The 26,913-nt window shown below is 35.9% G+C and overlaps 1 protein-coding gene across 7 annotated transcripts in view; it reads right to left on the reverse strand.

Annotated features, from left to right (window-relative positions):
• The window catches only part of KCNT2 (potassium sodium-activated channel subfamily T member 2), a 149,022-nt gene that overhangs the window by 15,847 nt on the left and 106,262 nt on the right, over positions 1-26,913 (reverse strand). For 4 of the 7 annotated variants that reach the window (XM_068689867.1, XM_068689865.1, XM_068689864.1 and 1 more), the window contains 8 exons: positions 26,432-26,537; positions 25,259-25,431; positions 23,262-23,333; positions 20,238-20,372; positions 13,324-13,435; positions 3,915-4,016; positions 2,542-2,625; positions 1,200-1,328 (listed from right to left, as the gene is read on the reverse strand). In XM_068689867.1, the coding sequence (XP_068545968.1) occupies positions 1,200-1,328; positions 2,542-2,625; positions 3,915-4,016; positions 13,324-13,435; positions 20,238-20,372; positions 23,262-23,333; positions 25,259-25,431; positions 26,432-26,537 (913 nt within the window). The remainder of the gene's footprint in view (positions 1-1,199; positions 1,329-2,541; positions 2,626-3,914; positions 4,017-13,323; positions 13,436-20,237; positions 20,373-23,261; positions 23,334-25,258; positions 25,432-26,431; positions 26,538-26,913) is intronic. The other 3 variants (XM_068689869.1, XM_068689866.1, XM_068689868.1) reach the window with 2 other exon arrangements.

Here is a 26,913-nt window from a genome sequence, read left to right on the forward strand (position 1 = left end):
AGTTTGCCATGTCCTTTGCTGTGATGAAAGCTATGACAACTTTTTTTTTCATATTAGCAGCGATGGCAGTGATTTTGCCTACAAAATCCCTCTCAAAGGGATTCAAAATCCCATCAAAATCCCTCTCAAAGGGGATTTTGATGGATTGTGTTAATGCTGCTAAATTTAAAGTCATCTGACATTATTGAAAGTGCAGAGCACACCAGCTAGGCTGTAGAAGCCATGTGGAGTAGTATTGGTGCTCCATAAAGAGTCACTAGTCAACTTGGAATCTTGCATAGCCTCTTGTAACCTTTATTTTTAAGTTAACTTTAATGTTTGTACTTGCTTCAAGATAAAGCCTGTAGTTAAATGGCTTAATGTTTTATAACCTTATCGCAGAAGAGAATATAAGTTGTCTATATTGGAAATCTGTAAACTGAGACTGTATTTCAGAAGCAGAAAAAATTTGTTGCAAAGTAGAACCATATTTGAATCATGGTTTAATGAGATGGCAGTATTAATGCTCATGTAAATAAATGGCTTATGGATAAGAGATATGGAAGCTGCACAAACAAAAAATGAAAATGAGTGATGTAGTATGTCACTATAGCACGTATGTTAAATAGGAAAGAGAGTATCAATGTTGATATGTTTGTGTATGTATGCACACACACAGGGAGAAATATATATTTATATGGCAGACATATACAGAAATAACAACAGCCAAGGTTAAAGAAATACCATTATATTTTTAATAACAATTTTATTCTCTAATTCATTTCTAGTTGCAAATTCATGTGAATACTGAAATGCCACCTGTTCAGGTTAGACTGTTGACATTCATGTTGCACCTGATACAGAACCTGGTCATATAGTTTGTTATGGATATTACTGTTAGTCGCTACATGCAAGTTCAGCCTAAATCTACCTGTTCCCGAGCTGCATTTGCTCTTTAGTTAGTCAATTCATAGATGAGCATAGGAATGAAAATCTGTATGTAGACTGGGTCTGATATTCATGTGGTCTGGGCCTTGTGTTAATCTGACTGTATACATGCCAGCGGAGGGAGGCCTTAGTGGGTTAGAATTAAGTGCATTTGCATACATGGCACCCCCAATATTCTTTAAATAAGTGGTTCCAATTTTTATGAAGACCATAAAAAAAAAAAAATCTTGTATACTCTGTAACCAACTCCAAAGTATAGTAAAGTGACATACCTCAGATGTTGTAAGCTTTTGAGATTCTGTCCTATAGATTCCAATTGGAATGTCTCCTGTAGAAGAACAAAGTTTCTGATATAGTCTGGCATATGTCCTAATCCACAGATCCTCTTCTGTGATTTTCATCTGAACAAACAATAGGAAGGAAAACTTTAAGTCATGATGGCTTATAACTTGTTCATTATAATGCTCTTGAGAAAAATTGAAAACTAAATGCTAGCTGGTAATGATCATATTGTAGAGTTGCACCTTTCATTCACAATAAATTCGAAATTTCTGTCAAGTTTGTAGACACTGTTCCTTTGTTCTCTGGTAGACATTGTGGTGCAAGTGGTTCAGTCATTTAGGAATTACTTCTATCTTTAAAATTATCGTCATTTAAAATGCTTTACAATTATTTAAACTTATATGGTATCCCTCATCCAGTGTTCATTATCTGAGTAAAATATAAAAAGAATAATAAATATAAAAAGAATGAACTACGTATCAGCAGTAGTAAGAACCTGTTGATGGACAGGCTGTAGAACAAGCAAATATTTTGAATGTTGCCAGATAACTGTTCTTTAGACAGCAAGCTCAGTATTTGGGAAGAAAGAAGGTGGAGAAAGCAATACACTAAGCATAAATGGTAGAAAAATTTCCTACATTAATTTCAAATATTTCATGACTTCAAAAACTTTATTTCAAGATATTTATGAGTCCCTTGTGAAAGATTAAACTAACTGGGTGGAGTAACCCACTTAAATATTTTTAACTCTGCATAGGGAATATAGAGACACATGAACAAGATGATTTGAACATCAGTGACATATACTAAATTACTTCAGTTTAGATATGTGTGTAGATATATATTTATATGAAGTCCAATTTTTCCCTTCGTTACCTATGATGGAAATAGGTATTGTCAAACAGCATTGTGTGTAAGTGCTAGCTAGGCTCTACAGACAGGTAGAGTTTTCTATTTTTGATATATTTTGTTATTAAAATTGGTTGCTGAACTGCCATCTACATTAAAAAAAAATAAGGGCAAAAACAACAGCAAAACTTGCACTTGTGTGTTTTCCTGTCTTGCCTGTTTTCTTTCATGCATTATAGAATGGGTTGTGGGTTTTGGGGATAGGGAATGTTTTTTGCTTTGGAGGTAACTAAAACCAGACACATTTTCTACCAATTTTTCCTGTCTTCTCCCCAGTGAAAATGGAAACAGATGGCTGGCCTTTCTTGGGCTTTCACAAAAGAAACTGCTCTACAAAGAAAGTAGAGGTGTTTTGCAGACAATACAGAATATTATTTGTTATTCTGTAATAACAATAATTTATCTTTTTTTTTTTAAACTTACAGAGCAAAGGAACCCAGATCCTGGTGTGGTATCAAGTCCCAGCAGAAGTCTTGTAATAGAAATCATATAATCTTTCACAAATGACTGCAAGATTTTTAGCAGGAGAGACAGAGAAGAAAGAAAACTTCAATGAACAGATGAGCAGGTAACCTTATGTGCTAAGTGTAAATTCTAAACACATTGCACATCCACATTTAAAATCAACCTCTTCATCTTTTAGATTTCTTAATCATTGTAGAAATAGCTATTTCTTTATGCATCTACTGACAGGGAAAAAAAAAAAAAGCTTTTTGGTTCTGCATTCGTATACAAAAAGATTCAGAGAGAGTAAGGTATAATGAGGAAGCCTGAAAACTAAGGTGCATGTAGATGTAATATCAGTGGAAGTCAGATGTTAGCTTTGTTGATTACAAAATTAAAATAGCTATGTTCAGTGCAGATGAAATGCTGTCTTATGTTAGATGGAGATGCAGTACTGAGTAGTGGATAATGCTAAGGTGAGACTGCTATTATTTTAATTGAAACTTGAGCCATTTGCCTTTGCTGACCCCGCTAATGTTTAAAGTAGATCTGCCTTATCTCAGGTTAGGCTTGTTGGTCTAACAAAGTGTTTTGCTGTTTGGCAGAAAGGTGGAAATTAGATATGACTAAGCAAACTAAATGTAGAAGCGAAGGCAAAGACCAGGAACAGACATTAGATCAACTAAAACCATTAATGTTTCTCCTCCTTATCAGTTGGGCTGCTGGAATCAGAGGACAGTGTGTGCTCTGCAAACTTTGATAGGACTGTTTGTTGCCACCTCTTGGGTATAGCAGGGCAGCATTGGAGGCAGGTTATCTTTCCTTCTTGGAACACAACTTGCAGCTAGTTGTTCTTTGGCTTTAAAGTGTGATGGCTGGTCATCTGGAGGTCTAGTTGACAAGAGTAAGAAGAGGCTGCCTGGTAAGATGGCTGGTAAATTACTGATGCAAATATTTCTGTTGATTTTTGTGGTTAGACCTGCTAATTTGTGGGAATGGGCACTGACTTTTTGTTGCAGAATACAAACATTAATAGCCTGTATGATGTGTATTTTAAACAGTTTGAATCAAAATTATCCATCTCACCAGACTCGTAAGAGTTTCATAGCAAGTATTGTATTGTTTAGAAGCAGAATTCATTCAATGAGAGGGCAATTTGAGGGGCTGATTACTGTAATAGTGAGGTCACATGGAACATGCTCCACTGATCTGTCTTTGATGGCTCGTGGCACAGACAGCTATGTTAATGGCTTACATGTAGGAAAACAGGGTCATCTGACAATTACATACAATAAAACAGGTGGTTAGAATGCATATTATCTATGTTGACAGAAGACAATTAGGCACAATACCTGATATAGCAGTGTGTCCAACATACTGATGCTGAAAACCCTGCCAGCAGCAAAAGGCAGTCGAAACATAAATGCCAAATTAGATCCCTTCTCCCGCTCTTTCTGTATAGAAATTAATAACAAAAAATAATTTTAGTGCTGCTTTTAGAAGGATTATAATATCAAACTGATATTACCTTGAAAGAGACCAAAAGTGTAAAATCCCTTTACCCAGAATTGTGGTTTCCACAAATATGTAGCACCTGCATTCAATGCTTAGTTTTTCAAGTTGAAAGATTTTGTTTAATGCATATATTGTTTCAATCGTCACATCTGCAGTTGCACAGGGACTTTCTACCAGATCATTTTAAAAAAAGATTGTAGGATTTCAACTGTGCTTAAAGCAAAATTCATGTTATTCCTCATCCAAATTGCTTGATGCTGACAGTGAACTCTTGTTGAGATCCAAAAAGTCTACTAGGGATGTGAACATGAAGCATGAACAGAATCTGATTCAAAAGGGAAGAAATAGTATTTCAGAGAATGTGAGAGGAGATCAGATGTGGACTAGAATCATAGAATCATAGAATATCCTGAGTTGGAAGGGACCCTTAAGGATCATCTAGTCCAACTAGGGCAGAAACTTCTTGATCTGATACTTCTAGGGAAGGAAGCAAAAGAACATAACTACAGTTATTTCTTTTTCATATCACAACTCATGTCTAGAGACGCCCCACCAATGTGCTTCTTATTCCTTTAGTTATTAGTGAAACTACAGGTTGGAAATGAGCTTCCTGTTTTAAGGAGAGAGAATGCATCAAGCTTTTGGTTCAGAGATGTCATGAAGAATAAGATGTGTTCTCAAAGTACAGAAATGTTACATAGTTTGTAATTGAGACACACATCCATCACATATATGCACCAGTACATACTTGCTACTGACAGGCTCAGAAGTAGCTTTGCAGAGCAGAACATGGGGGTTCTGGTGGACACCAAGTTAAACAACGCTAATAGTGTCTTGGGGAGGAGTGTGCAAGCAGGTTGAAGCAGGTGATCCTGCACCTCATCTCAGCACTGGTGAGGTCGTACCTGGAATATGGTATCCTGAGCTCACTAGTAGAAAAGAGGCACAGACATACTGGAGAGTCCAGCAAAGCACCACAATGAAGGACTGGAGCATCTCTCCTGTAAGGAAAGGCTGAGAAAAGGCTGAGAAAGTTGGGACTGTTTAGCCTGGAGAAGAGAAGGTCTGGGGCAGAGGAGGTGGTGAGGGTGTTTGTGTGTATCTCATTAACGTGTACAAATATCTGAAGAGAGGATGTAAAGATGGTGGAGTGAGGCATTTTCAGTGGTGCTCAGTGGCAGCACAAGAGGCAATGGGCACAAACTGAAATACAAATGGCTCTTTCTGAACATAAGGAAACAAATTTTTACTGTGAGGGTGATAACAGTGAAACAGCTTGTAAAGCCTCCCTCCTTGGAGATATGGACTGGAACAAGCATTAGCAAATTAAAATGTATGCTTAGATGATAGCATTACTGTAGAAAGTCATCTCCTACTCTTCCTGAGCACTCACCTGACAGCATCAGATAAACCAGTGCAACTCATTAACTCACAACTTATTCCTAACAAGGTTGGCAAAGAAACTCACTTTGTCAAACAGGCTGCATCTCTCACTAGCAGTTTTTATTGCTCAAAGAGGGATCCAGAATCTTACAAAGTGCTACCAGTGACTTAAGTCATGATAACCAGTTGCTAATTCACAAGGTACATCCATACCAAGCACTACCTGAATGATGGAAACTAGCCTCCAGAACTCTGGCTGAGTTGAGATTGCTGATTTGCTATAGATAACTCCCCAGCAGGAGGTGGGGAAGACCAAGTCTTGCTGTGTCATCTGTTGTTGTGCAGTCCCACCCTGCCTGGAACAGAGTTTCTGGGTTCCCTCTCTGACCCTTGCCACGTTAACTGCTCTGCTAACGGTTGAAGTCTGTTTCAAGTCTGTCAGCTGCATTCCTGCTGACTAGCTAAGTAAGTTTTCCACAAAACAGACAATTGTTCCCTAATCATCAGACAGGTCAGGACTAAAGGTACAGGCCCGTTACTATTAAAAAAATAAAATAAAATCATGTTATGGCAAATTGCTAATAAGCAGGCCTCTCTGTTCTACATGCAGATGTCTTAGTATGCCTACCATAGCCATCATAGCCATTCCACAGCATGGAAAGACTTGCAGTTGAACATATTAACTTCTTTCCTTCCTACTAAAGATCCTATTTCCATACTATTCAACTTAGGTTTGTTCTCATATTTGTCAACTCACTTTAGTATGCTGGACATTGTGCATAGACTCTACAAACAAATAACCAGGTATCCAAACCAAAGCTAAATGGAAAGGATGTTGTACTCCTTTTTTCTGTAGGGTCACAATCCTCTTTTCTTAGTGCTTTTATGTCATAAAACGTTTAAAAAAAACAAAACAAAACAAAAAAAAAACTACACTCTTTTTTTTTTTTTTAATTTGTTTTTATTTAAGTATGAGTGTGACACAGGACTTATACTATAAGCCCATTAACTAAAACTGTCAATACTATCCTGTCCACCACTATTTAGAGGTGTTTATGTAGACCACGTATTTCTTAAAACCTATAACCTGCTTAAAAATCTAGTAAAATATTGTCTGTTCTTTAAATTACTTACTTTTTCAAGAGTGTAAGAACTTATGAATTTTTGTAATTACCCTTACAATGCAAGACTGTTATAAGATCAATTTTATTTGATACTACAGTATCAATTTGAGTTGCATTTTCCTTTTCCTTTTGGAAGAATGTAATCACTAAAAGCACAGCAGAGATGTTATTTTAAACAAGCAGTTTAAATGAAAAAACAGAGAAGCAGGTGTTCAGGTACGTAAGTGTATTGTTGTTTGTTTTTTGCACATACTTTCAAAAGCATCTGGTTGACTTGCTTCTCCTTTTGAATCAGTAGAAAGAAATATCACATACATTGTTATGGCTAATAAATTCAATGTGTTTAAATTCAAGAGGTTAAATCTGCCCTTTGTGATTCATGTTTATTGTTAAGATTTACGCTGCTTCTGTGGAACAAGTATTGAGCAGAGGTTTCAACGTAAGCAAAGGAAAGGAGGACTATTATCTTGCACAGAAAAAAGAAAAAGCCTGGTTTTGGTTTTTCTCCTAATATTTTTTTTATTTGTTTGTGTGGTTGGAGCAGTGCTCTGTATTTTTATTAACTTTCTCTGTGATTCATAATTTTTCTTCACCATGTAAACTGCATGTATGCAAACATGCGCTCACATACCCTGGTCAAGCAGCAAAGGGGTGTTTCTAGTAAGTTGTGTATTTCAGACAGAATTGAGGAAAGCAGCAGTCTCAGAGTACAAAGAGCAATTTTACCTAGCAAAGCATAACATTACACCTACTGGTGTAAGCCACAGAAACAACTTATGTAGTTCTTTTGTAGTTTAGTTCATGTTTTTGAATGCTTTTCTTTTAGTGCAAAGTAGATGATACTTCTCTTTAATTGCTGTTGTGAATGAAAATCTCCACGTGAATTACAGAAAACATAAGATTTGTTTTACAACAAATAGTTTAAAATTAAAACTACATCCATTCTATAACATTTTATGGCATGAATAAAAAATAATGTATGTTATAGGCTGTGCAAAAAAAAATAATGTACGTTACTGGCTGTGAAGTGACTATCATCACATCACGACTGAGGTATTGTGTTTATCTGTCCATCTGTTAAGAGAAAATTGTTGCAGATTCTGATTTTGTGCTAAGAAAGATAGGATAAAGTAAAAGATATGTTTTGGGGGAATAATTTGTTTGTATACTGAATTTTGAAGATAGATGCATAGGTCCTGTTTGGATTATTTAAAAATGAAAGCTTGGAAGTTTATTTTTCCCATATATATTACATTTCTTATATTGTTTCCTTTCTTCTCTTATTACAAGCTTGCTTTTTCTTTATTCTTGCTTAAATGAGATTTTTAAGAAATACAACTTTTACTCAAGCATGCTGTGTTGAAGTTTTTCTTTATTACCTGCAGACTCATTGGTTTTCCAGATAATACTGCAGATGTAGAACCCCAAAATGTATCAGAATATCCCAGCTGTTTTATTTCATGTGATGCTCAGCAGTTCCTTCCCTGACACTTTTTTGGAATTCACGAGGAAGGGGTTACAACTACTTAAAGTATAGATTGTTTCTAGGAACATAAGTAGAAAAGATCACGGCATGAGTGAATCCAACAGAACTGCACATTCTTAGGTGACATTTTAAGACTGTTATTAATAGATGGAGTTATTTACTTTGTGAAATATGTTCATCTGATTCGTGTCAGTATGGAACAATGCTAGGGCCACATGGTATGATGAATGTGACCTTCTGTCCTACAGACCCTTGTATAACCACAAGTCTAAGAAAAACAGAGTGGTTAATGTATATAGTTCTTGTATCTTGCAAAGGAATGTTTTAGCAATTCGTGTCAATAGAGAGCTTGAAGGGAAATGTATTTGTAGGCTTTTCCTTGAAGTCTCTGATATCTGGGGGAGTTCAGAATAACTGCAAACTATTATGACTATTGCATGGGACACTATGCAAGTCTCTGATATCTGGCCAAGAGATTAAGGAGACAGGGAGAGCTGAAGAACGACTAAAAGAAAAAGCTTGCAGGGGACACTGCACAAGTCTCTGACATACAGCCAAGTTGGACAAAGGAGAAGGACAAGAGGGAGGAAGACTATGAGCCTTCAGCACGAGAGACCCCCAGAGAGACCCCCAGAGGGACCACTGGAGACTGATACACATGCTCCAGTAGGAGGGTTTGGATTCCGGAAACTATAATAACCCTGGTTTTTTTTTTTAGAAGTAGTAATGAATATGTATCAGCCTAGGAGCATAAAAATCAGCTGCTTGATGTAACTGGTGTGCGTCTTGGTGGAGCAGAGACCTGGTGCACCCAGCGCTGTTTGCTTACCTCTATTCCTTTAATAAATTGTAACCTTTGATTATAGTCCTATTTTGAAGTCTAAGCCATTTATTACAACTTCATTCTCAGTGTTCTCCTTATGGTTGTGGCTTTGCTCATGTGAAGTTCAGAATTACACTTGTTATTGCTTTGAAAACAGTAATACCCTTCTGGTTTGGGGAAGTTCCTAGCATTTGCCATGCCTTCTTCATGTAGGCTATTTAATTTTCAATTAATTATTTCCTTTGGGGTTTGCTTGTTGTCAGAATACTAGACTATATTTGCTCAGGTCAAGTTCATAATGTTTTCATTTTATTTCCTTCTTTCCTATCTTATTATCATGATTTTTTATTTTTTTTTTTTTACTATTAATAAATAAACACATGCTAAACACGTGTGCTAATGTAAACATGAATGAGCTGTCACAGTGGTTTCATGGCACCAGGACTGTGCTGCACCTCCTTGTTAGGGGATGAGAAATGTCTTTCAGCTCCAGGCCAGAGTTTGAGGTATGGGTGTGTGATGTAAGGAGCTGCATGTGAAATCTTGACCTTATACATGTAGCTTCTAGTGAAGAAATCAAGGCTCTGATATTTTGGTTTTAGTCTCAAATGTAACTTGTAAAATACCAACTACAAAGTAACCTGAAGCTTTGTTTTGAATGTCTTTCAGTGGTTGAAAGAGATGTAGGGCCCATCTTCATTTAATATATTCTACACCAATTTAGACAGTAATGTGAAACTGCTATCTAACTGGTATGTACGAACAATGCAAATTTGCTGTATGGAATGTACAAGGATATAATGTGAAACACAGTTTTGGAGTTATCCAAGAACATATAAACGTGATGATGTTTAGTGGTTTATTACAGAGAACAAGTAAGTGCATGGCTAGTTTTGGTAAATGCTGGTTGTTGCCCATGTGAGATATGACTTAAATCTGGGTATGGAAGCCTCTTTACGGTCTCTTTCTTGACATAAGGGATTTTGGATCAATATCGCTTCACCTTTGGAATAGATTACAATATTTTGGACTATGTTCTTAATGGCTTCTGTCCTACTGTTTTGGCAAGAACAGATTCATTTTTGGTGAAGATATGAAACAGCTTTCTACAGATCTGTCAGTTCAACAACAAAATGTGCATGCAAATTATGTATATGGTATCAGGCAGAGCTATAGCTGATCTAAATCATTAGAGATCCACTTCAACTGATAGATTTATACCATTTAAGAGGCACCAATCAATATTTTTATTACCCACATTTAATTCCTGTTTGCTATTGTTTAATGTTACTTCAAATTTGTTTTAAAACCTGATCAGTATTAATAACAAATGGAGACTGTTTGCCATAGTGGAGGACTTGTTAGTGTTAGGTCAGAGGTTGGACTAGGTGGTCTTGGAGGTCTCTTCCAACCTAGATGATTCTGTGATTCTATCCTTAACTGAAGTTGAAAAAAGCAACATACTTTTATGCGTCATAGCAAATATGCTAGAATGTTTAAGGCAGATTTCTGCTTACCTAATATATATATACTTATCCCTTTGAAGGTATGAAATCACTTCAGAGATTTTATCCTTCTGTCAACACCTGCAATATTTACTTACAAAATAGTAAAAAAAAATCATAAAAAACTGAAGTCTGAATCTTATCTAAGGTATTCTAAACATTTTTCAAGAAAGCAGGAACAGTTACTTCATTTTTTTCTTATCAAAGACAAATGGAGAACTAAGTTCTAAGTTTAAACTGTGAGTACTATGTTTTCCTTTTCTCTGCTGTATAAAAGGACCTCTACTTTCTCTTATGTCAGTGCTGAGATTGGTGTCCAGATCTATTTATTTTTAAAATGAGGAAAGTTGCAGCTGTAACAGCAGATGGACTTCACATCTACACAAGATGTGTATCTTTCTTCCATAGCCCATTAGGTTGAAAAGTAAATCTTGCATGCTTGTTTGAGTGCTATCTGAAGACAACTAGTCTGACTTTTGAAGTCTTTCTGAAAATGGGATGCTTAATGCAGAAATAATCATCGACTGTACATTTGACTGCATTAGATAATTTTTACTCAAGTTCTTAATTGCCTTTGATTTTGCATGAGGGAGTTCTGGAACACTTAATGAACTCCAGCACCACCTGTGAAATGTTCCCTGCAAACATTAAGATGGAATGAATGGGAAATATCAACAGCAGGCAACTTCAATCGCAATAAAGAAAATATTATTTTAAGGTAAATTATCTACTGCTATTTCAGCATAGCATGGTTTGGATAGGAAATAAGTTAACTGTTCAGCTTCCAACCTATGTCCACAACTTTGCATTTGTGCAATAAATAAAATTACAGAAGTTATAATATTTCTAATTATTTTCAGTATCTGTGCTGGGTAAAAAAGGGAGCTTGTATAAGGCAAGAGAGAGAAATGAGATTAAAATCTTGGTTTCATTGCATTGGAATTGATATGTTAACCGTCCATTGAATAGTCCAGAAGCAACTGTAGATACTATACACTTAGGGGAAAAAAAAAAAAAAATTCCTATTCTTTCTTCCCCATGTCATTAAGTTGTATGGATTAGGGGAGTATTTTAAAAAATAATTTTGCAGTAGGTGAAACACTATATTGAAGGCCTTTCAGCTGTTGACATTGGATACTCTAAATTGCCAGTGCATGATTCCAGCCAGTTACAGAATCACAGAATTGAAGGGGTTGGAAGGGACCTCAGGAGATTATCGGGTCCAACCCCCATGCCAAAGCAGCTTCCTTAGAGCAGGCTGCCCAAGTAGGCATCCGATGGGCCTTAAATATCTCCAGAGAAGGAGACTCTACAACCTCCCTGTGCAGCCTGTTCCAGTGCTCCGTCACCCTTACCGTGAAGAAGTTCTTTCACGTGTCGGTGCGGAACTTCATGTGCTCTATCTCGTGACAATTACTCCTTGTCCTGTCCCTGCGAACCACTGAAAAGAGGTTGGCCAAATCCCTATGTCACCCACACCTCAACTATTTATACACATTGATGAGATCCCCTCTCAGTCTGCTTTTCTCCAGGCTGAACAGAGCCAGGTCTCTCAGCCTTTCCTCATAAGGAAGATGCTCCAGGCCCTGTATCATCTTTGTGGCCCTCCGCTGGTCTCTTTCCAGGAGATCCCTGTCTTTCTTGTACCGGGGAGTCCAGAACTGGACACAGTACTCCAGGTGAGGCCTGACCAGGGCAGAGTAGGTCACCTCCCTTGACCTGATGGCCACGCTCCTTTTAATGCACGCCAGGATCCCATTGGCCCTCTTGGCCATTAGAGCACACTGCTGGCTCATGGTCAACCTGTCGTCCAGCAGGACCCCCAGGTCCTTCTCCTCAGAGCTCCTCTCCAGCAGGCCGTCCCCCAGCCTGTACTGATACTTCGGGTTGTTCCTTCCCAGGTTCAGGACTCTACACTTGCTCTTATTAAACCTCATTTGATTTCCTCCTACCCATCTCTCCAGCCTGTACAGGTCTTGCTGAATGGCAGCACAGCCTTCTGGTGTGCTGTTCCAGCTTATTCGTCCTGCAATTACCATAGAGGAAAGGGAGTCGTAAAATGCAGGAGTCACAGGTAAAAATCTTTATGGATAGTGGTAGTGGCATAATACAAATGAAAAATGTGCCTCCTAATGCAAACTGCTCGTCTATCTGTAACAATTTTTGTCTAGCTTCTTCGTCGTTCTCCCTTTTATGTACAAATCAGAATACCACCTAAATGAGATGAAGCCTTCCTTCTCTTTCAGGCAAAGACTGACAAATCACAAAACATCACCCAAGTATTTGTGATCAAAATGTAGCTTGATAGTCAACTGAGTTAAAGGTTGATTCTTATAAAACTTAGGCCATCGCCTCTAGGCAGGCTGAGTTTACACAATTCCATTCCCATGTAAGAAACTTGGAGCTGGCCTGTGAAGATAAGCATCTACTAAATGTTTTTTTTTTACATTAATATGTGAACACATGTCAACACTATGTCAACATCATGTAGTGAATAGGGAAAATACTTGAAATCTGAAATTTACTCCCAGAATCTAGGACTATACATACTGTACAGCTAGGAAATGGAAGTCATATGTTTAGTTCTGTATAATGAAAATGATTTCAGCATGAATTCAAATTTGCTAAGATAACAAAGATTCATGAGGTGATGAGAACAGGAGGCTATGTGAGAAAACCTAGCAATAATACCTAGATTAATAGCAAATGGGGCTAGGGAGAAGGTGACTGAAGAGAAAGATCTGTATTTGCAGACCGGTATCGTGATACTGTTTGTCTTGCTTTTGCGTTGCTGCTACAACCATAAAATAATTTCACTGTTTCCACTTATTCTCGAAGAATTGTTTGAAAGAAAAAATAAGAAAATGTATTCAAACAGTAATATTTACATTGGGGGTGGAGGGGGAGAAGGGCAAATCTCCTTACCTTTTCCAATTTGGATAGAGCAAGAGAATAGCAGTCTTTGGCTCTGAACTGCATGAATCTCATATTGGCTGGGTGAGTTAGTTCTGTGATAATGCTTAGGCTTGAGAACAACCTGTATTTTAAAAGAACGTTACAGTTATAGCTCTAATTACAACAAATCACAAGTGTAAGGCTCTATATAATGCTATGATTTGTGTTTATGTCCATGTTTTTAGTAAGTGTATGAAAACTGCACCTTTTTTGGTACAATGAAAAGCTGTTATAATAGCAGAGGGAACTTCTACAAATACTCTCTGTAGAATTCACAAAGAAGCAAATGTACATTTGAAGGTCGAGCTTATATTCTATTTAAATGCTAGAAAAGAACTACTTAATTACCAGAGCTTTTATTTAATTATTTTTAAAATTATAGAAATCTGTAGGAAATAAAAAATGCAGAACTATTTAGCCTTTGCTTGGTATCCAGTTATATGTAAACTATACCATTTGATTACAGATGGCTTATGTACTAGTTCATTTTTAATTTTAGTTCTGTTTATATGGTCTGTGTCTACAGAGTGAGTAATCTGGACTAGAATTAGCACTTCTTGGGACTGTAGGAATTTAAAATTGCTGAGCAAATGTATGTTTATGTATATCTGTATTCTCACAAATATTTTGCATGTGTTAATATTTCAAAGTTAACACTATTTCAGACTTTCAATAACAAAAAACAGTGAAGGAAGTTTAACTCTGACCTGGCTGAATAAGAGATTTTCATGAAGCTGACTCTGAAGACCCAAACCTCAGCTATCTCACAAGGAAAAAGATTTGTAGGTTATCCTATGCAAAGACTACACTATTTGGACTAGAACTCATTATTTATTTCCTCTGTAAATTAATCTCTTAAGAAAATTAGACATGTATTTGTAATCTCTTCTGATCCTGAAAGTATTTATTTACATATGGTAGTAGAAAATTGTAGTATTAATGACTAAAACATCCTGGCCTCTGTTTCATTCAGATAAAAACAATCTGTTACATTTTATTGCTTTACGATCACTTAAGCTTCCTTCTTTGTTATCAGATCATTCCAGAATGATTGGCATGTTGTTATTTCCCCTCACTATACAAAGAAACCTAGAAAATACCATTTATCCTGGGATAAAATGATTACAGGTCACTAAGAAACTCAGGTGCTATCATGGGGAATAAAGCCATTGTTTGCTACTCGCCATGAGTTGGAGTATTGTGGATGTTACTTTTGGAATCTGCGAATTCTAAGTGGCAACTACTGCCTGACTTTCTCTAGTTCTCAGTGCCAGTGATTCACTATTGTAAAGTATGTTCTCCCAAATGATTCAATCATGAAGGAGCGTTTTTCATTTAAAAAAAAAAAAAAATGTCACTGATAGGTGAATACAAACAGATAGTCTACAGATAGCAAACAGCAAAGATTTGCAAGCATTATTGAGAATATTGTAGCATCTAAGACTGTGTCCAGATGGATTTTGAGTATCTTTGAAGAGGGAGAGTCCACAACCCCTCTGCTGAACCTGTTGCGGTGCTCAGTCATCCTCCCAGTAAAAATGTATGCATTGAGACATCCCTGAGCTTCTTCAGGCTAAACAGTCCCAGCTCTCCAGCCTTTTCTCATAGGAGAGATGTTTCAGTCCCTTGAACATCTTTGTGCTTTGCTGGACTCTCCAGTGTATCTATGCCTCTCTTGTACTGGGGAGTCCAGAACTGGACACAGTATTCCAGGTGTGACTTTGAATTTAAAACTGTCGTTGTAGAAAAATTGAAGGATAATTAACGTTACAAGGAAGCCTGTAGTCTAACACCTCCTTCAAAGCATGGGTAGCTATGAGTTCAGACCAGGTTGCTCAGGGCTTTTTCCAGTCAGGTCTTGAAAACCTCCAAGGACAGAGGCTGCACAGCTTCCCTATGTGTTTAGTTCTACAGTTTGCCTGTCCTCAAGAGGGAAAAGGTTTTCTGTACATCCAGTTTGAGCCTCTCTTGTCTCAGCTTACATTCTTCCTTTTTTTTTCAAGTTCTAAGATGACTGTTAAGTTTGTCTCCCTGTTCACTAGGCTGAGTAAATCCTGCTCTCTGAGCTTCTCACAGGGCATCTGCTTCTGCCTGTGACCACCTTAGTGATCTCCTGTTGAACTTCCTCCAGTTTATCCATGTCTTTGCTGTATCAAGGCTTGAAAATTGGATGCAATGTCTAGGTTCAGTTTAACGTGTGCTGAGTAGAGAGGGATTATTGCTTCTCTCCATCTACTGGTCATGCTCCTATTAACACAGCCCAAGATGCTATCGGCTTACAGTTGTGTTGGCCTTTGCTGCCAGAGCATGCTGTCAGCCCATGCTCAGCTTGCTGTCTGCCAAGCCCCTCAGATTCTTCCCAGCAGAGCTGCTCCCTAACCTGCAACGCTTCACAAGGCTATTCCTTCCTGTGCTTAGTACCTTGTGTTTGTTCTCTCTGAATTTCCTGTCAGCACATTACTTCAGCCTGTCTAGGAGTAGTGGTTAGTGATACTGAGATGCAAGCTTTCTTCTTCCAGGACCTCTAGATTTTGTGCAAATTGCTATTTAAAATCTGTCTGCCTTCATACATACATTGGCAGTATCTTCATGCATCTACACAATCACTTCCATGATGAAAAGGATTTTTTGAGCAATTGTCTGTTTTAAAAAAAATAAAAGCTGCTCTGTTCTAGTTCCTCTTCCAGGGAAGTATTTGTCAAACTCGGAGAAATCTGTGGTTGAGTTCCCTTGCAAAGATGTGAGATATGACCTTTACTTTCTTGAACAGACCTTGACACAAAGCTTTAACTCTGTCATCTTATACCAATAAGAAACAGTGCTCATTGACCGTTTTTGTGTGGTTTTCTTGGAACCCAAACTTAGTAAGTTAGTGTCAAATAATTCCATGTCTTTACCTTCAGTCTTGTGTGAGGAGCTTCACTGAAATATTAATTCAAGTAGAGCCTAAATGTGGGGAAATACATTTCAAAAGCTACCTACCAGTATGCGTGTTAATGTCTTATTCCAATAGTTTTCTAGGTATGTTGAAGCTAAAAAGTAGACTTTTAATGATCATGTGATGATAGAAATGCTAACCATTGTTATTTTAGTGCTTACATCCCTGTGAGTAACCAAATATTAAGTGATTATATAAGGATAAGTTAATGGAGCTGGTAAACTGGGTGAGAATCTGAATCACTTACTGATGACCATTTGTGGGCACTGTACCCTAAAAGGCATTGTGTACACTTAGGAATTTCTGTAGCTTCTTAGCTTTTACAGTCAGACTGATACTAACTCTGAGTGGTGCAGTAGTTACACAGTCTGCTATAACCTACTAAAGATAAAGCACTTAAGTAATAGAGTGCATACACAGATTAAATACACAGTAACCATACCCTTGAGATGCATCTGTGATACATCTTCAGTTGTATCATGTGCTTAAAAAGTAAAAACCCTAAGAATGTCATATTCTATAGGTATGAACTTTTATCTATTAAGGAGCTTAACAAATCTCTTAAAGTTTTGAGGAATAAATTTCCTCTTTAAATCCTGATTTCTTTTGCATGAATTCTGCATCATATTGTGAATAATTACTGAAACATCTGCTGGTTGAAAAGTTTTGTACTGCTGTGTTTAAAGGACAGGCATTCAGGTTTGACAAATAACAGTATAACATTTCGCACTAAGAGTAGCAGTAAATTGAACACCTGATCTAATGATAAAATCTATACAACTAGCAGAAAATCTGCAATTTACTAGATTTCTGTTAAAAATTGATTTAGTTCATCACCAAGATGTAAAAACTGACTTTGGTTAGGAAATCTGTTTCAAACCTGCTATTGGTAAAATTCATACTTCGAGTGCCCTCTAGCAGAATTAGGGGAAAAGACTTTCCAGGTTGTCAAAGCCAGATTGCCTCTTGTCCCTGGTGTAAGGCACTGCCTGCAAGCTTTCAGCACTAGAACAGGCCAATTCTGTGCCAAGATTCTTCTTCTCTATTCCATTCTGGTTTTATATATATATATACATATATATATATATATACACACTTACATATATATATAAATATATATGTGTGTATATATAATATATATATTATATATATAAGTATATACTTATATTATTGTATACTTATATATATATATATATATATAAGTGTATACTTATATATATATATAATATAAATATATATAATATAAAAGTGTGTGTGTGTAAAAGTAAATGGCTGGACTGGGAGGAGAAAGCCTTGATCAGTCTAATGGAAAACATGGGTTGCTATTGAAATGGTATTTGAGAATCAGACAAGTGAGAGATGCATTTAGTTTTTTCCTGAGCCAAGATGATAAACTATGTAATGCCATCATAACCTCATTTATAGATGAACCTCATTTGGTGTTGATTGCCAGATCCCAGCTGAACTTTTTAGTTGTTAGATGTACTGCTGTAGATTACATAGATACTGCTATACTTCTTGTAGTATTTGAAACATAGGCATCAGAATGCTAGCTTATAAGAACTTAAACAGGACTTCCCAAACACCAACATTTAAATCCATTAATATAAAGTAAATAAATGCTCTTTCCTTAGGCAGAGAGTCTGTGCTAGAAACCTATTTTTCTCAGGTAGACTTGTGGCTATCAATAGGAACTCAATGGTTGGTGGCTAATTTTACAGCAAGAAGTGAAAAGCATCTCTAGGACACAGCCCCAAACTGGTAATTTCTCTTTGTACTTTTATTTTTGTAATTTTTCCTTAGTTCTTTTCTGTCTAAAGGATTAAAAAAGTCCTTTATAATTCTGTATGACTGAGTCACACTTCTTCACTCCTTTTAACTATAATTAAGTCAGATAAGCTAGTGTCACAACTTTAATTGGTATGGAACAATTTCTAGCCTTAAAGGTGCTAATAACCTTGTCAACAATACATCTAGTTCCTAAAGGGAGTTGAGGGGGGGAAAACAACCCTTCTGGAAAAGCAAGATTAATTTATGTAAATCAGGGAATAACGTCAGAACACATTTATTAGAAATGGCAACCTAGGCCAAACAGTATTACAGCACACTTGCAACATCTTTTCAGGCCTGTCCACAGTTCTTAATGAGATTGGTTGATTTGAGTCAATCAAATCAATGAGATTCAGCCTTGGCCTCTGTCTTCTAGGTAGTTTATCCTGCAAAACAGGTAAATGCCACTACTTTATGCTTCTTTTTGAAGTTTAGTTATTTCTTCAACTCTGATATTACATAAAGTATAGTGAATGTTTTGCATGTGTTCTAGGAAAAAAAATAAAAATTAAAAAAATATATAAAATACAATACTTTACAAAGTTTAGAAATTTTTTAGAAAAGTTATATTAACTCTTATAACATATTTATTTTGATGTTTGCAAAAAGAACAAGACAGACTTAGAACTATACTAAAATATACTTGGAATTTTACGTTTCATGCATGAGTTAAAGCTGCCATCTAGTTGTAAGCATTGTGCAAGACAACTGAATGATTATACAGCAAGTTCTAGTTGGATATTTATGGTGTTACTGCGATTTCTTTTTTATTTATTTTTAGCATTTGACAAGGTAGAACACAACTGTGGAAAAATCAATTAGTCCTTACTAAATTGTTGTTCAGTTTATATTTCTGTTTTATATTTTAGGGTAAGAAGTGTTTCTGGAAAATTTAGCGATGCACATCAAAATCTCAGTGAGATACCCTAATGTGATATGGTTAATAGTACACCTGAATGTTGCACATATCAAGTTCATTTTTAATCTTTAATTTGTGCGTGATTATGAAACAAACCTATGCTAAAATCAGATACAAATTCAAAAACTAAGCTCAAAGTTAAAACAGGTCAGAACTAATTTCCTATGCAACATCGATTTTGCTCCTTCTGAGCACATGCAATAATGCTGACAGCATTTAGCTATGTAGTTGCAGATGTATTAAAATAAATCTGTTAAAATACTTGTTTTCATGTGCTTAGTTCTCAGAAACTGACAGTTTCAAGAGACTTCTGTGCATCTCTCTCCCGTGTTAAATGGACACACAAAAGGGCAGTAGTGTTGAATGACACTGAACCCTCTATATCAAGAAGGTGTTTCATACTTGGCTGTATAGTGCTTATATACACATATGGTTTTGTGAGTTTTTTGTGCTTTTTTTCTTTTTTTTTTTAAGCAACTAAGAACTTTTTCACAGTTTAAAGTGACTGGTATACTTAGGTACTTGTTGAATCAATATATTGAATATGCAGTTTTAATCAGGAGTGGTTCTCAGGTTTTTTTAGCTCTTCATTGTGAAACTGGTTCCTTAGCCCATTTACTATACTGATCATTTGTCACTAAGCATTCTTTTATGGTTCTTAGTCTTTTGTTGTCATACATAATACTACACAAATGTGCCTACAAAACAGTTTTTTTTTTTCTAAACTATGTATGCAAAATGCAAGCACTTATAACTAACTTCATAGTAATGCATTGGTTACTGCTTTAGAAGTTATTGCTTTAGAAGAATCTGTTTTTAGTATTGGCTTTAGCATTACTCTAAAAGACTGCATTGAGGAAAAAAAAATCTTTTTCTCAACTAGTTTTGGTCCTAAGTCTTCAAGAGTAGCTTTCTTTCTTTTTCTGCAAACCTGTAAATTGACTTTAAAAAGTGATCAATCATCCTGTTTTGGGATGATCATCTGAGATTTCAAAAGAAAATCTTAGTATGCCAAGAAAGAGTTTATTGCTAAGATTTATTGCTATGTGAACAGATTTGCCCACATGAGACACAATTTAAGTAGAAATTGAAGTAGAAGAAAAGAAAAAAGAATTATTTCTCATCTAAGTATATAACACATTATTAGGTATTTCATGATTAATAATGGTGTATAGATAGATTGAAAAAGTCTCTTACCTAAAAAGTGTTTGAACGTTTACAATAGTCTTAGCATCTGCCATGTAGTCTTCCTCAGCACTCATCGTACTTTCTTTGTCCACCACCACCATATTAGCTGCAAAGGTGACCCCACATCTTAGTAAGTCATCTAGGCTTTTGTGTAGAGAAAGAGGGAGAAAGAAACAAACAAGTCACTTAAATATGGAACGCTTGAAAGACTAGTGATGGTTGGTATTGGTAAATCACATGCTGAGTTGCTGGTTCCCTGAATCTCCATGTACATACTATAACCTCCAATATAGTCTGTGTTAAATGTATCATCTTAATGAATTGATAGAATAGAATATGAATAATCATTTTGACTTTGAAGTTATACAGAATGTATTTCAGTAGGTTATGGTCCCTCTTCTTTTGCTAAAACGATAAAACTATTTCATATTGTTAAAATAAGCCTTTAACACTAATGTGGGAAAACTGTATGTCCTTATGTGCTTCAACAACTCACTTTGTTGTAGTTACTTTTGGCAATAAATGGACCTAAAATGACTTGGGTTGCTCTTCCCCACAACTGTTTGTTTCAAAATGTTAATTAAAAAACAAACAAAAAATAACAGTATGTCTAAGAAACTCCTCTTTTAGGTTTACTTATGTAGTTACAATGTTCTTATGATGTGTTTAGGAGCAGATGTACTTCAGGAAAACTTTTCACCTTGCTGGAATAGTGAATATATTCCAATATTGTTTAATACTTCCTATGAGCTCAACCAAAGGAAACAATCACAGGGAACTAGTGTCTGTTTCCAAAATGAAGCATGTTTCAGTTATTTTAACAATAACATTTTCCATAGAAACTAAGCACTTTTCTGAAGAGTTTAGGAAGGACTTTTTTGTGATGGCATACATTTGTGTGTGTGTGTGTCTGCTAGAAACATAGCAGTTCTTAAGTTAAAATGAGCAGGGTATTTCATGGTTTCTAGAGGAAATTTGAAAGCTAAATTTTTGCATCCTCATGTTTACTTCCAAAGAGAAAAGCTATTTTGTTATTATATTTGCTTTTCATTTGGCAATTCAGTTGCGTCCAGTGACAGGATGAGAGGAGGCAGTGGGCACAAACTGAAGCACAGAAAGTTCTACCTGAATATAAGAGCTCACTTCTTTACTGTGAGGGTGACAGAGCACTCGAACAAGTTGCCCAGAGAGGTTGTGGAGTCTCCTTCTCTGGAGATATTCAAAACCCATCTGGATGCCATGCTGTGCAATGTGCTCTAGGTGATTGTGATTGGCAGAGGAGGTGGATTACATGATCTTCAGAGGTCCCTTCCAACCTCAATGGTTCTGTGATTCTATAATTGATATTATCCATAATATTGTCTTTACCATCCTGATTCATTTTTTCATTTTCTCATTGATCTTCTAAGGTTCCGAGGTTTCCATATCCTATTATAAATTCACTTTGAAATTTTGGAATAAGGAAAAGGATAGAAATTCTAGGTATTTATCTCACATTTTGTACATATTCTTCAAAAACAAATATATAATATAATTGCGATATAAAAGGTAGTAGGTGGCATCTTTAAATGCTTAGGAAATGTATAGCATAGACATTAAATAAGAAAGGAACTCTGGGTATTTTTAATTGTAGTTCTTAGCTAAAGATGATCAGGTTCTAATAATTGCATGTGATTTAAAAACACATTTTGGAAAACACAGAATAAGTATGAACTATATTTTTAAGTCTTGTCATTGACAAAAATAGATGTCAAAAAATAAACTACAGAGTCTGACTAGTTATAGTAGCAAGAATTTAAAGTGATTTAAAGTACAACTGTACATGCTAGTATAACTGTAGATTGGAGAACTCTGCATAAGCACTTCTTTTAAAGATGGCACACGGCCATTTTAGGCATCCAGCTCTTAAAAAAATAAAAATAAAATGCAACATTTAGGGAAGGGTTTGGTGATTTCCTCTTTGAAATAAATGAAATAAATTCAGTGAATTGTATTAAACTGAATTCCCCACGTTAATAAAAACACAAACATTTTTGAGTTATTAATTACTTTGAATACTTTGAATCAATTTGATTATTCTGCTGGTATGATTTTTTCTATAGTTATTAGGTAATTCTCTATAATTATTAGGGAATTAAGAGATTTAAAAAAAAAAAAAATAAGTAGCTATTAACAACTCAAGATACCTTTTTGGGTTAGAGAAAAATCTGGAAAGTGAAAAACAGTTCTGTAGATTCACTGAAAATCTCACAATGACTGTGATACTGCCAAAATAAATCTGAAACTGTATCACTATTACAAGAAGTTTTAAAGCTCTTGTTACAACTGGTTGAAACTGAAAAATGTTGAATCTCTAGAATTTTCTCTGAAAAACTGGTTTCTGTTAATTCAGGACAGCAAATTAAGTGATTGATTTCCATCTGGAGAATGAGTATTATGGGCAGTATTATTAGCTGTGTAGTGAAGTAAACCATTTTCTTTGATTTGACACTCTATACAAGGGAGATTAGTAAAATGCTAATGAGCAATTGATCCATTCATTTCTGCCTGATTTTTATATTAAATCCATGTGGCTATAGTTAGAGATGCGAACATGTATTAGCAGAATTTCTGAAGACAGGACTAGGTGATTATTTTATGTAGCAGAAAATGAGGACTGTTGGATACATTTAGAATTATCTTTTTAGTATATTCTATAGCTATCTTTGCTAAACCCCAGTCTGTAAATGCAAATCTGACAAGTATTGGATGACACTAGAATCAGGGCTATTTTCTGTCAATTTCTAGATACATATTAATAAATTGTTGTTTTGTTTTTGAAGATACTAACTTGCATTCCCTCTCATTCTTTTCACTAACTGTATTCTTCAGAAGTCAGAAACTTGAAATCCTAAACTGTTGCACACAGACACAAACCATGCATGCAAATAGATCATCTTCAAATACAAGACACATATAAACATGCATTGACAATACACAGAACATACCACTGAGCACTACAATGTTAAGTTTTCTAACAGTTACTTCACCTACTTGTCGATAGAGCCCACCATGTAGTAAACCATTGGAAACCAACAGATTGCATCCAGAAAATGCATATCTGGCCTAAGCAGCAGATGGGATTACAAAATGAAACACAATATCACAACAGCAGCATCTCTTCTAAAATACTTCAATGTGATTTAGCATGTGATTTTTTTACAAAATAAAAAATAAACTTTTTAAAGACATTGGCAGTATTATCTCTTTAAAAAGGAGATAGGTTTGCAGAAAGCTGTGAATTAACAGTTTTCTGTAATTGTAAAGAATGATCAGAATTAACATGCTTATATTAATAAATGCACCTCTTAAATCAGAAATTTTATGGCACAGTACAATTTCAAATATAAAAATGAATGACCGATTCCAAAGACATACTACCAAGTTATACTCCAATGCATGAATTAGCAGTATTTAAAAGTAGAATCATCATTTGGTTTTAGTGCCAGTAGTGCCAGTAACTACTCAAGTTGATGAGAAAATCTTAGAGGAAACCTTATTTTTAAAACAGAACATGAAATCTAATACTATTTTATTGTTTCTTCAGAAGTTTTAGTGGCTTTCTTTTTACATGCTGAGAAACGAGTGAAATCTTAAAACATGAGATATATGTCAGAACGGTCATACTGTAATAAATTGCTACAATAAACAGAAAATAAGAATATAGCAACAAGGCACGGATATTTTTGTCAAAATTAGCTGAATTCCTAAGTCCAGTGAAGTAATTTAAAAATTCCAATTGACTTGAATGGCAGCATGAATTCTGCCTAGTGCACGCATGAAAAGCACGTTGGCTTTTCAGCTAGGCCTCTGCAGCCTCACTGAATGATGGGAGGAGTCACAGAAAATGCTGTGTAGAGAGTGCAACACTAAGGGTATTAGTTTAACAACCACAACTTTAATTTCTGCTTATGAAAAGTGTTTTTAGCTGTAAAATATCACAACAATGTTAAAGTATAACTCAGGCACTATAAGACACTAGAGGTCACTGTGTGCTTGTATTTTTAATTTAAATTTTATGCCATGACACATATAAACATAAAACGTTTGTTTTGCAAACACCAGCATATATAGATACATTAAAGAGCTGTTTGAGGCTAGGTAGGATACTTCACTGAAGATCTTTACATAAAAAAATCACTTATAATAAACCAGAACATATATATGCAAACAAGTGTCAGTCTGGAATCAAAATCTGTACATTTCTGTTGCTATCATTTCTTTAAGTCATAGTTTGGTCTAATATTCTGCATCTGGCTAACCTCTATTTGCATGTCTTCCAAATTGTGGTTGTGCATACTTAAGCATCACCAAAGTGCTGCAAAAAAAGTTTTGTATTCAATGTGAACTTGTAAGTGAAGTAGTCTTGCTAGAGAATTTGTCTAATAATAATTCCAGTTGTCACCATACAGATGTGGTATTTACAACAATATTTGAGGTTTTAATCTTCTTCCACGATTTTATATAATCACAGAGAAAGGGGGGTGGGAGGTGGGTCCTAGTGGCTTAAAGAACTGCTTATCTTGTCTAAAATTATTAATATTCTTAACTGGTCCAGATGTTTAAGTGCCTTTTTTAAAGTTAGGGTTTGAAGTGCTGTTTCATAGCTATAAAACTGTTGCACGGATTGATCTTTATATAGCAGTTATGAAGTTATTTAATTTTAGGAACTATTCATTTTATTTGAGGTGTTTTAAGAAATAGCACTGAAACATCAGCAGTCAATAATAAGGACATAAAAATTTTGACCTTTTACAGTCAGCAGAAAGTCAATGTTGTACGTGACAATGCATATAGGGTACTATTTTTTGTCACCAACTTTGCAAACATATGTGCCATAATGTTTTTGATTTTAAGTTGGTTATGTGAAGAGTGATCATCTATCAAAGTAATGGTAAAAGTAATGGTAAATGATTTTAAAATGTTATCATAAAAAAAAAAAAGAACAATAAATAGAGAAATAGAGAATAATATTTCTAAAGCCTACATACGGGTTATCCAGGAGTAATACAATGGGATTTAGTTCTTTCTTCGGTCGGTAATAAGCTCTGAGTGGCACAATAAAATTATATAAGCCATTTCCAGCAGTTTCTGCTGCAACTATAATCAATTTATTTTTGAATCCATAGGCTTTGGCATCTTCATAGTAGTTATGCTGGCACCCCTAAAATCAAAATAAGAAAAAAGTTCAGTGGGTATGAATCACAGAATCGTCACAGAATCACAGAATTATCTAGGTTGGAAGAGACTTCCAAGATCACCTAGTCCAACCTCTGACCTAACACTAATAGTCCCCATTAAACCATATCCCTAAGCTCTACATCTAAACATCTTTTAAAGACTTCCAGGGATGGTGACTCAACCACCTCCCTAGGCAGCCTGTTCCAATGCCTAACAACCCTTTCAGTAAATGAATTCTTCCTAACATCCAATCTAAAACTCCCTTGGCGCAACTTTAGCCCATTCCCCCTCATCCTGTCGCCAGGCACATGGGAGAACAGACCAACCCCCACCTTGCTACAGCCTCCTTAAATGTACCTATAGAGTGTGATAAGGTCGCCCCTGAGCCTCCTCTTCTCCAGGCTGAACAAGCCCAGCTCCCTCAGCCGCTCCTCATAAGACTTGTTCTCCAGGCCCCTCACCAGCTTCGTCGCCCTTCTCTGGACTCTCTTGAGCATCCAGAGCCATGTGGTTCTTGTAGCGAGGGGCCCAAAACTGAATACAGTACTTGAGGTGCGGCCTCACCAGAGCCAAGTACAGGGGGACAATCACCTCCCTAGCCCTGCTGGTCACACTGTTTCTGATACAAGCCAGGATGCTGTTGGCCTTCTTGGCCACCTGAACACACTGCTGGCTCATATTCAGCCAACTATCAACCAATACTCCCAGGTCCTTCTCTGCCAGGCAGCTTTCCAACCCCTCATCTCTCAGCCTGAATAAAGACTTAGCTGTGACATTGAAGGGTTTTATGACTAGAAATAGAAAATTGTATCAGCTGACCCGATACAGACCTGAGTAGACATAAACAAATACTTGGTGATGAAAAGGGTGTGAAAACTTAGTAGGTACTAAATAAAGCTTATCTCTAAGCTAAAACCAGAATTTAACTGACGCAAAAGACAAATGCAAATGCAGTTTCATGCAGTAACAGAAACTCCTTTTACCTTATCTAATCTTAGACAACAGAAGGGTACTTTTTCATGCAGAAGGTGACAAAATGTGGGAGAGCTTCCAATATAAGGAGAATAAGGAGGATAGCCTTTGGCATACCTAGGGGAGTAGAAAAAACATTTTTCAATACAGCCAATTACTGAAACACACAATTGACTTTGCAACTGTTCTATACAATTTTTTACCTATGTCTAAGTTTTGTAGCTATTTGTAGTTTAATAGACTGAAGTGTATAAAACTAATAAATAATGTATTTTGTATCTTTGACCAATTATATTAAATTTAATGAAAGCTGTCACATTTTTTGTGGAATGAAGGAAATCTGATTGGTGTTTTTTTGTATATAGGCATCTTTAGAATTGGGCTGATGTATTGTAGTTCATTGCTCTAGTGTTTTCAATACACATACAGGAAATTTCTAACAAAGGAAAATAAAGATATAAAAAAGCCTAGAAGTCATAGTGGGACTTCTTCC

This window comes from Anas acuta, chromosome 8, assembly GCF_963932015.1.
Source record: "Anas acuta chromosome 8, bAnaAcu1.1, whole genome shotgun sequence".
NCBI lineage: Eukaryota > Metazoa > Chordata > Aves > Anseriformes > Anatidae > Anas > Anas acuta.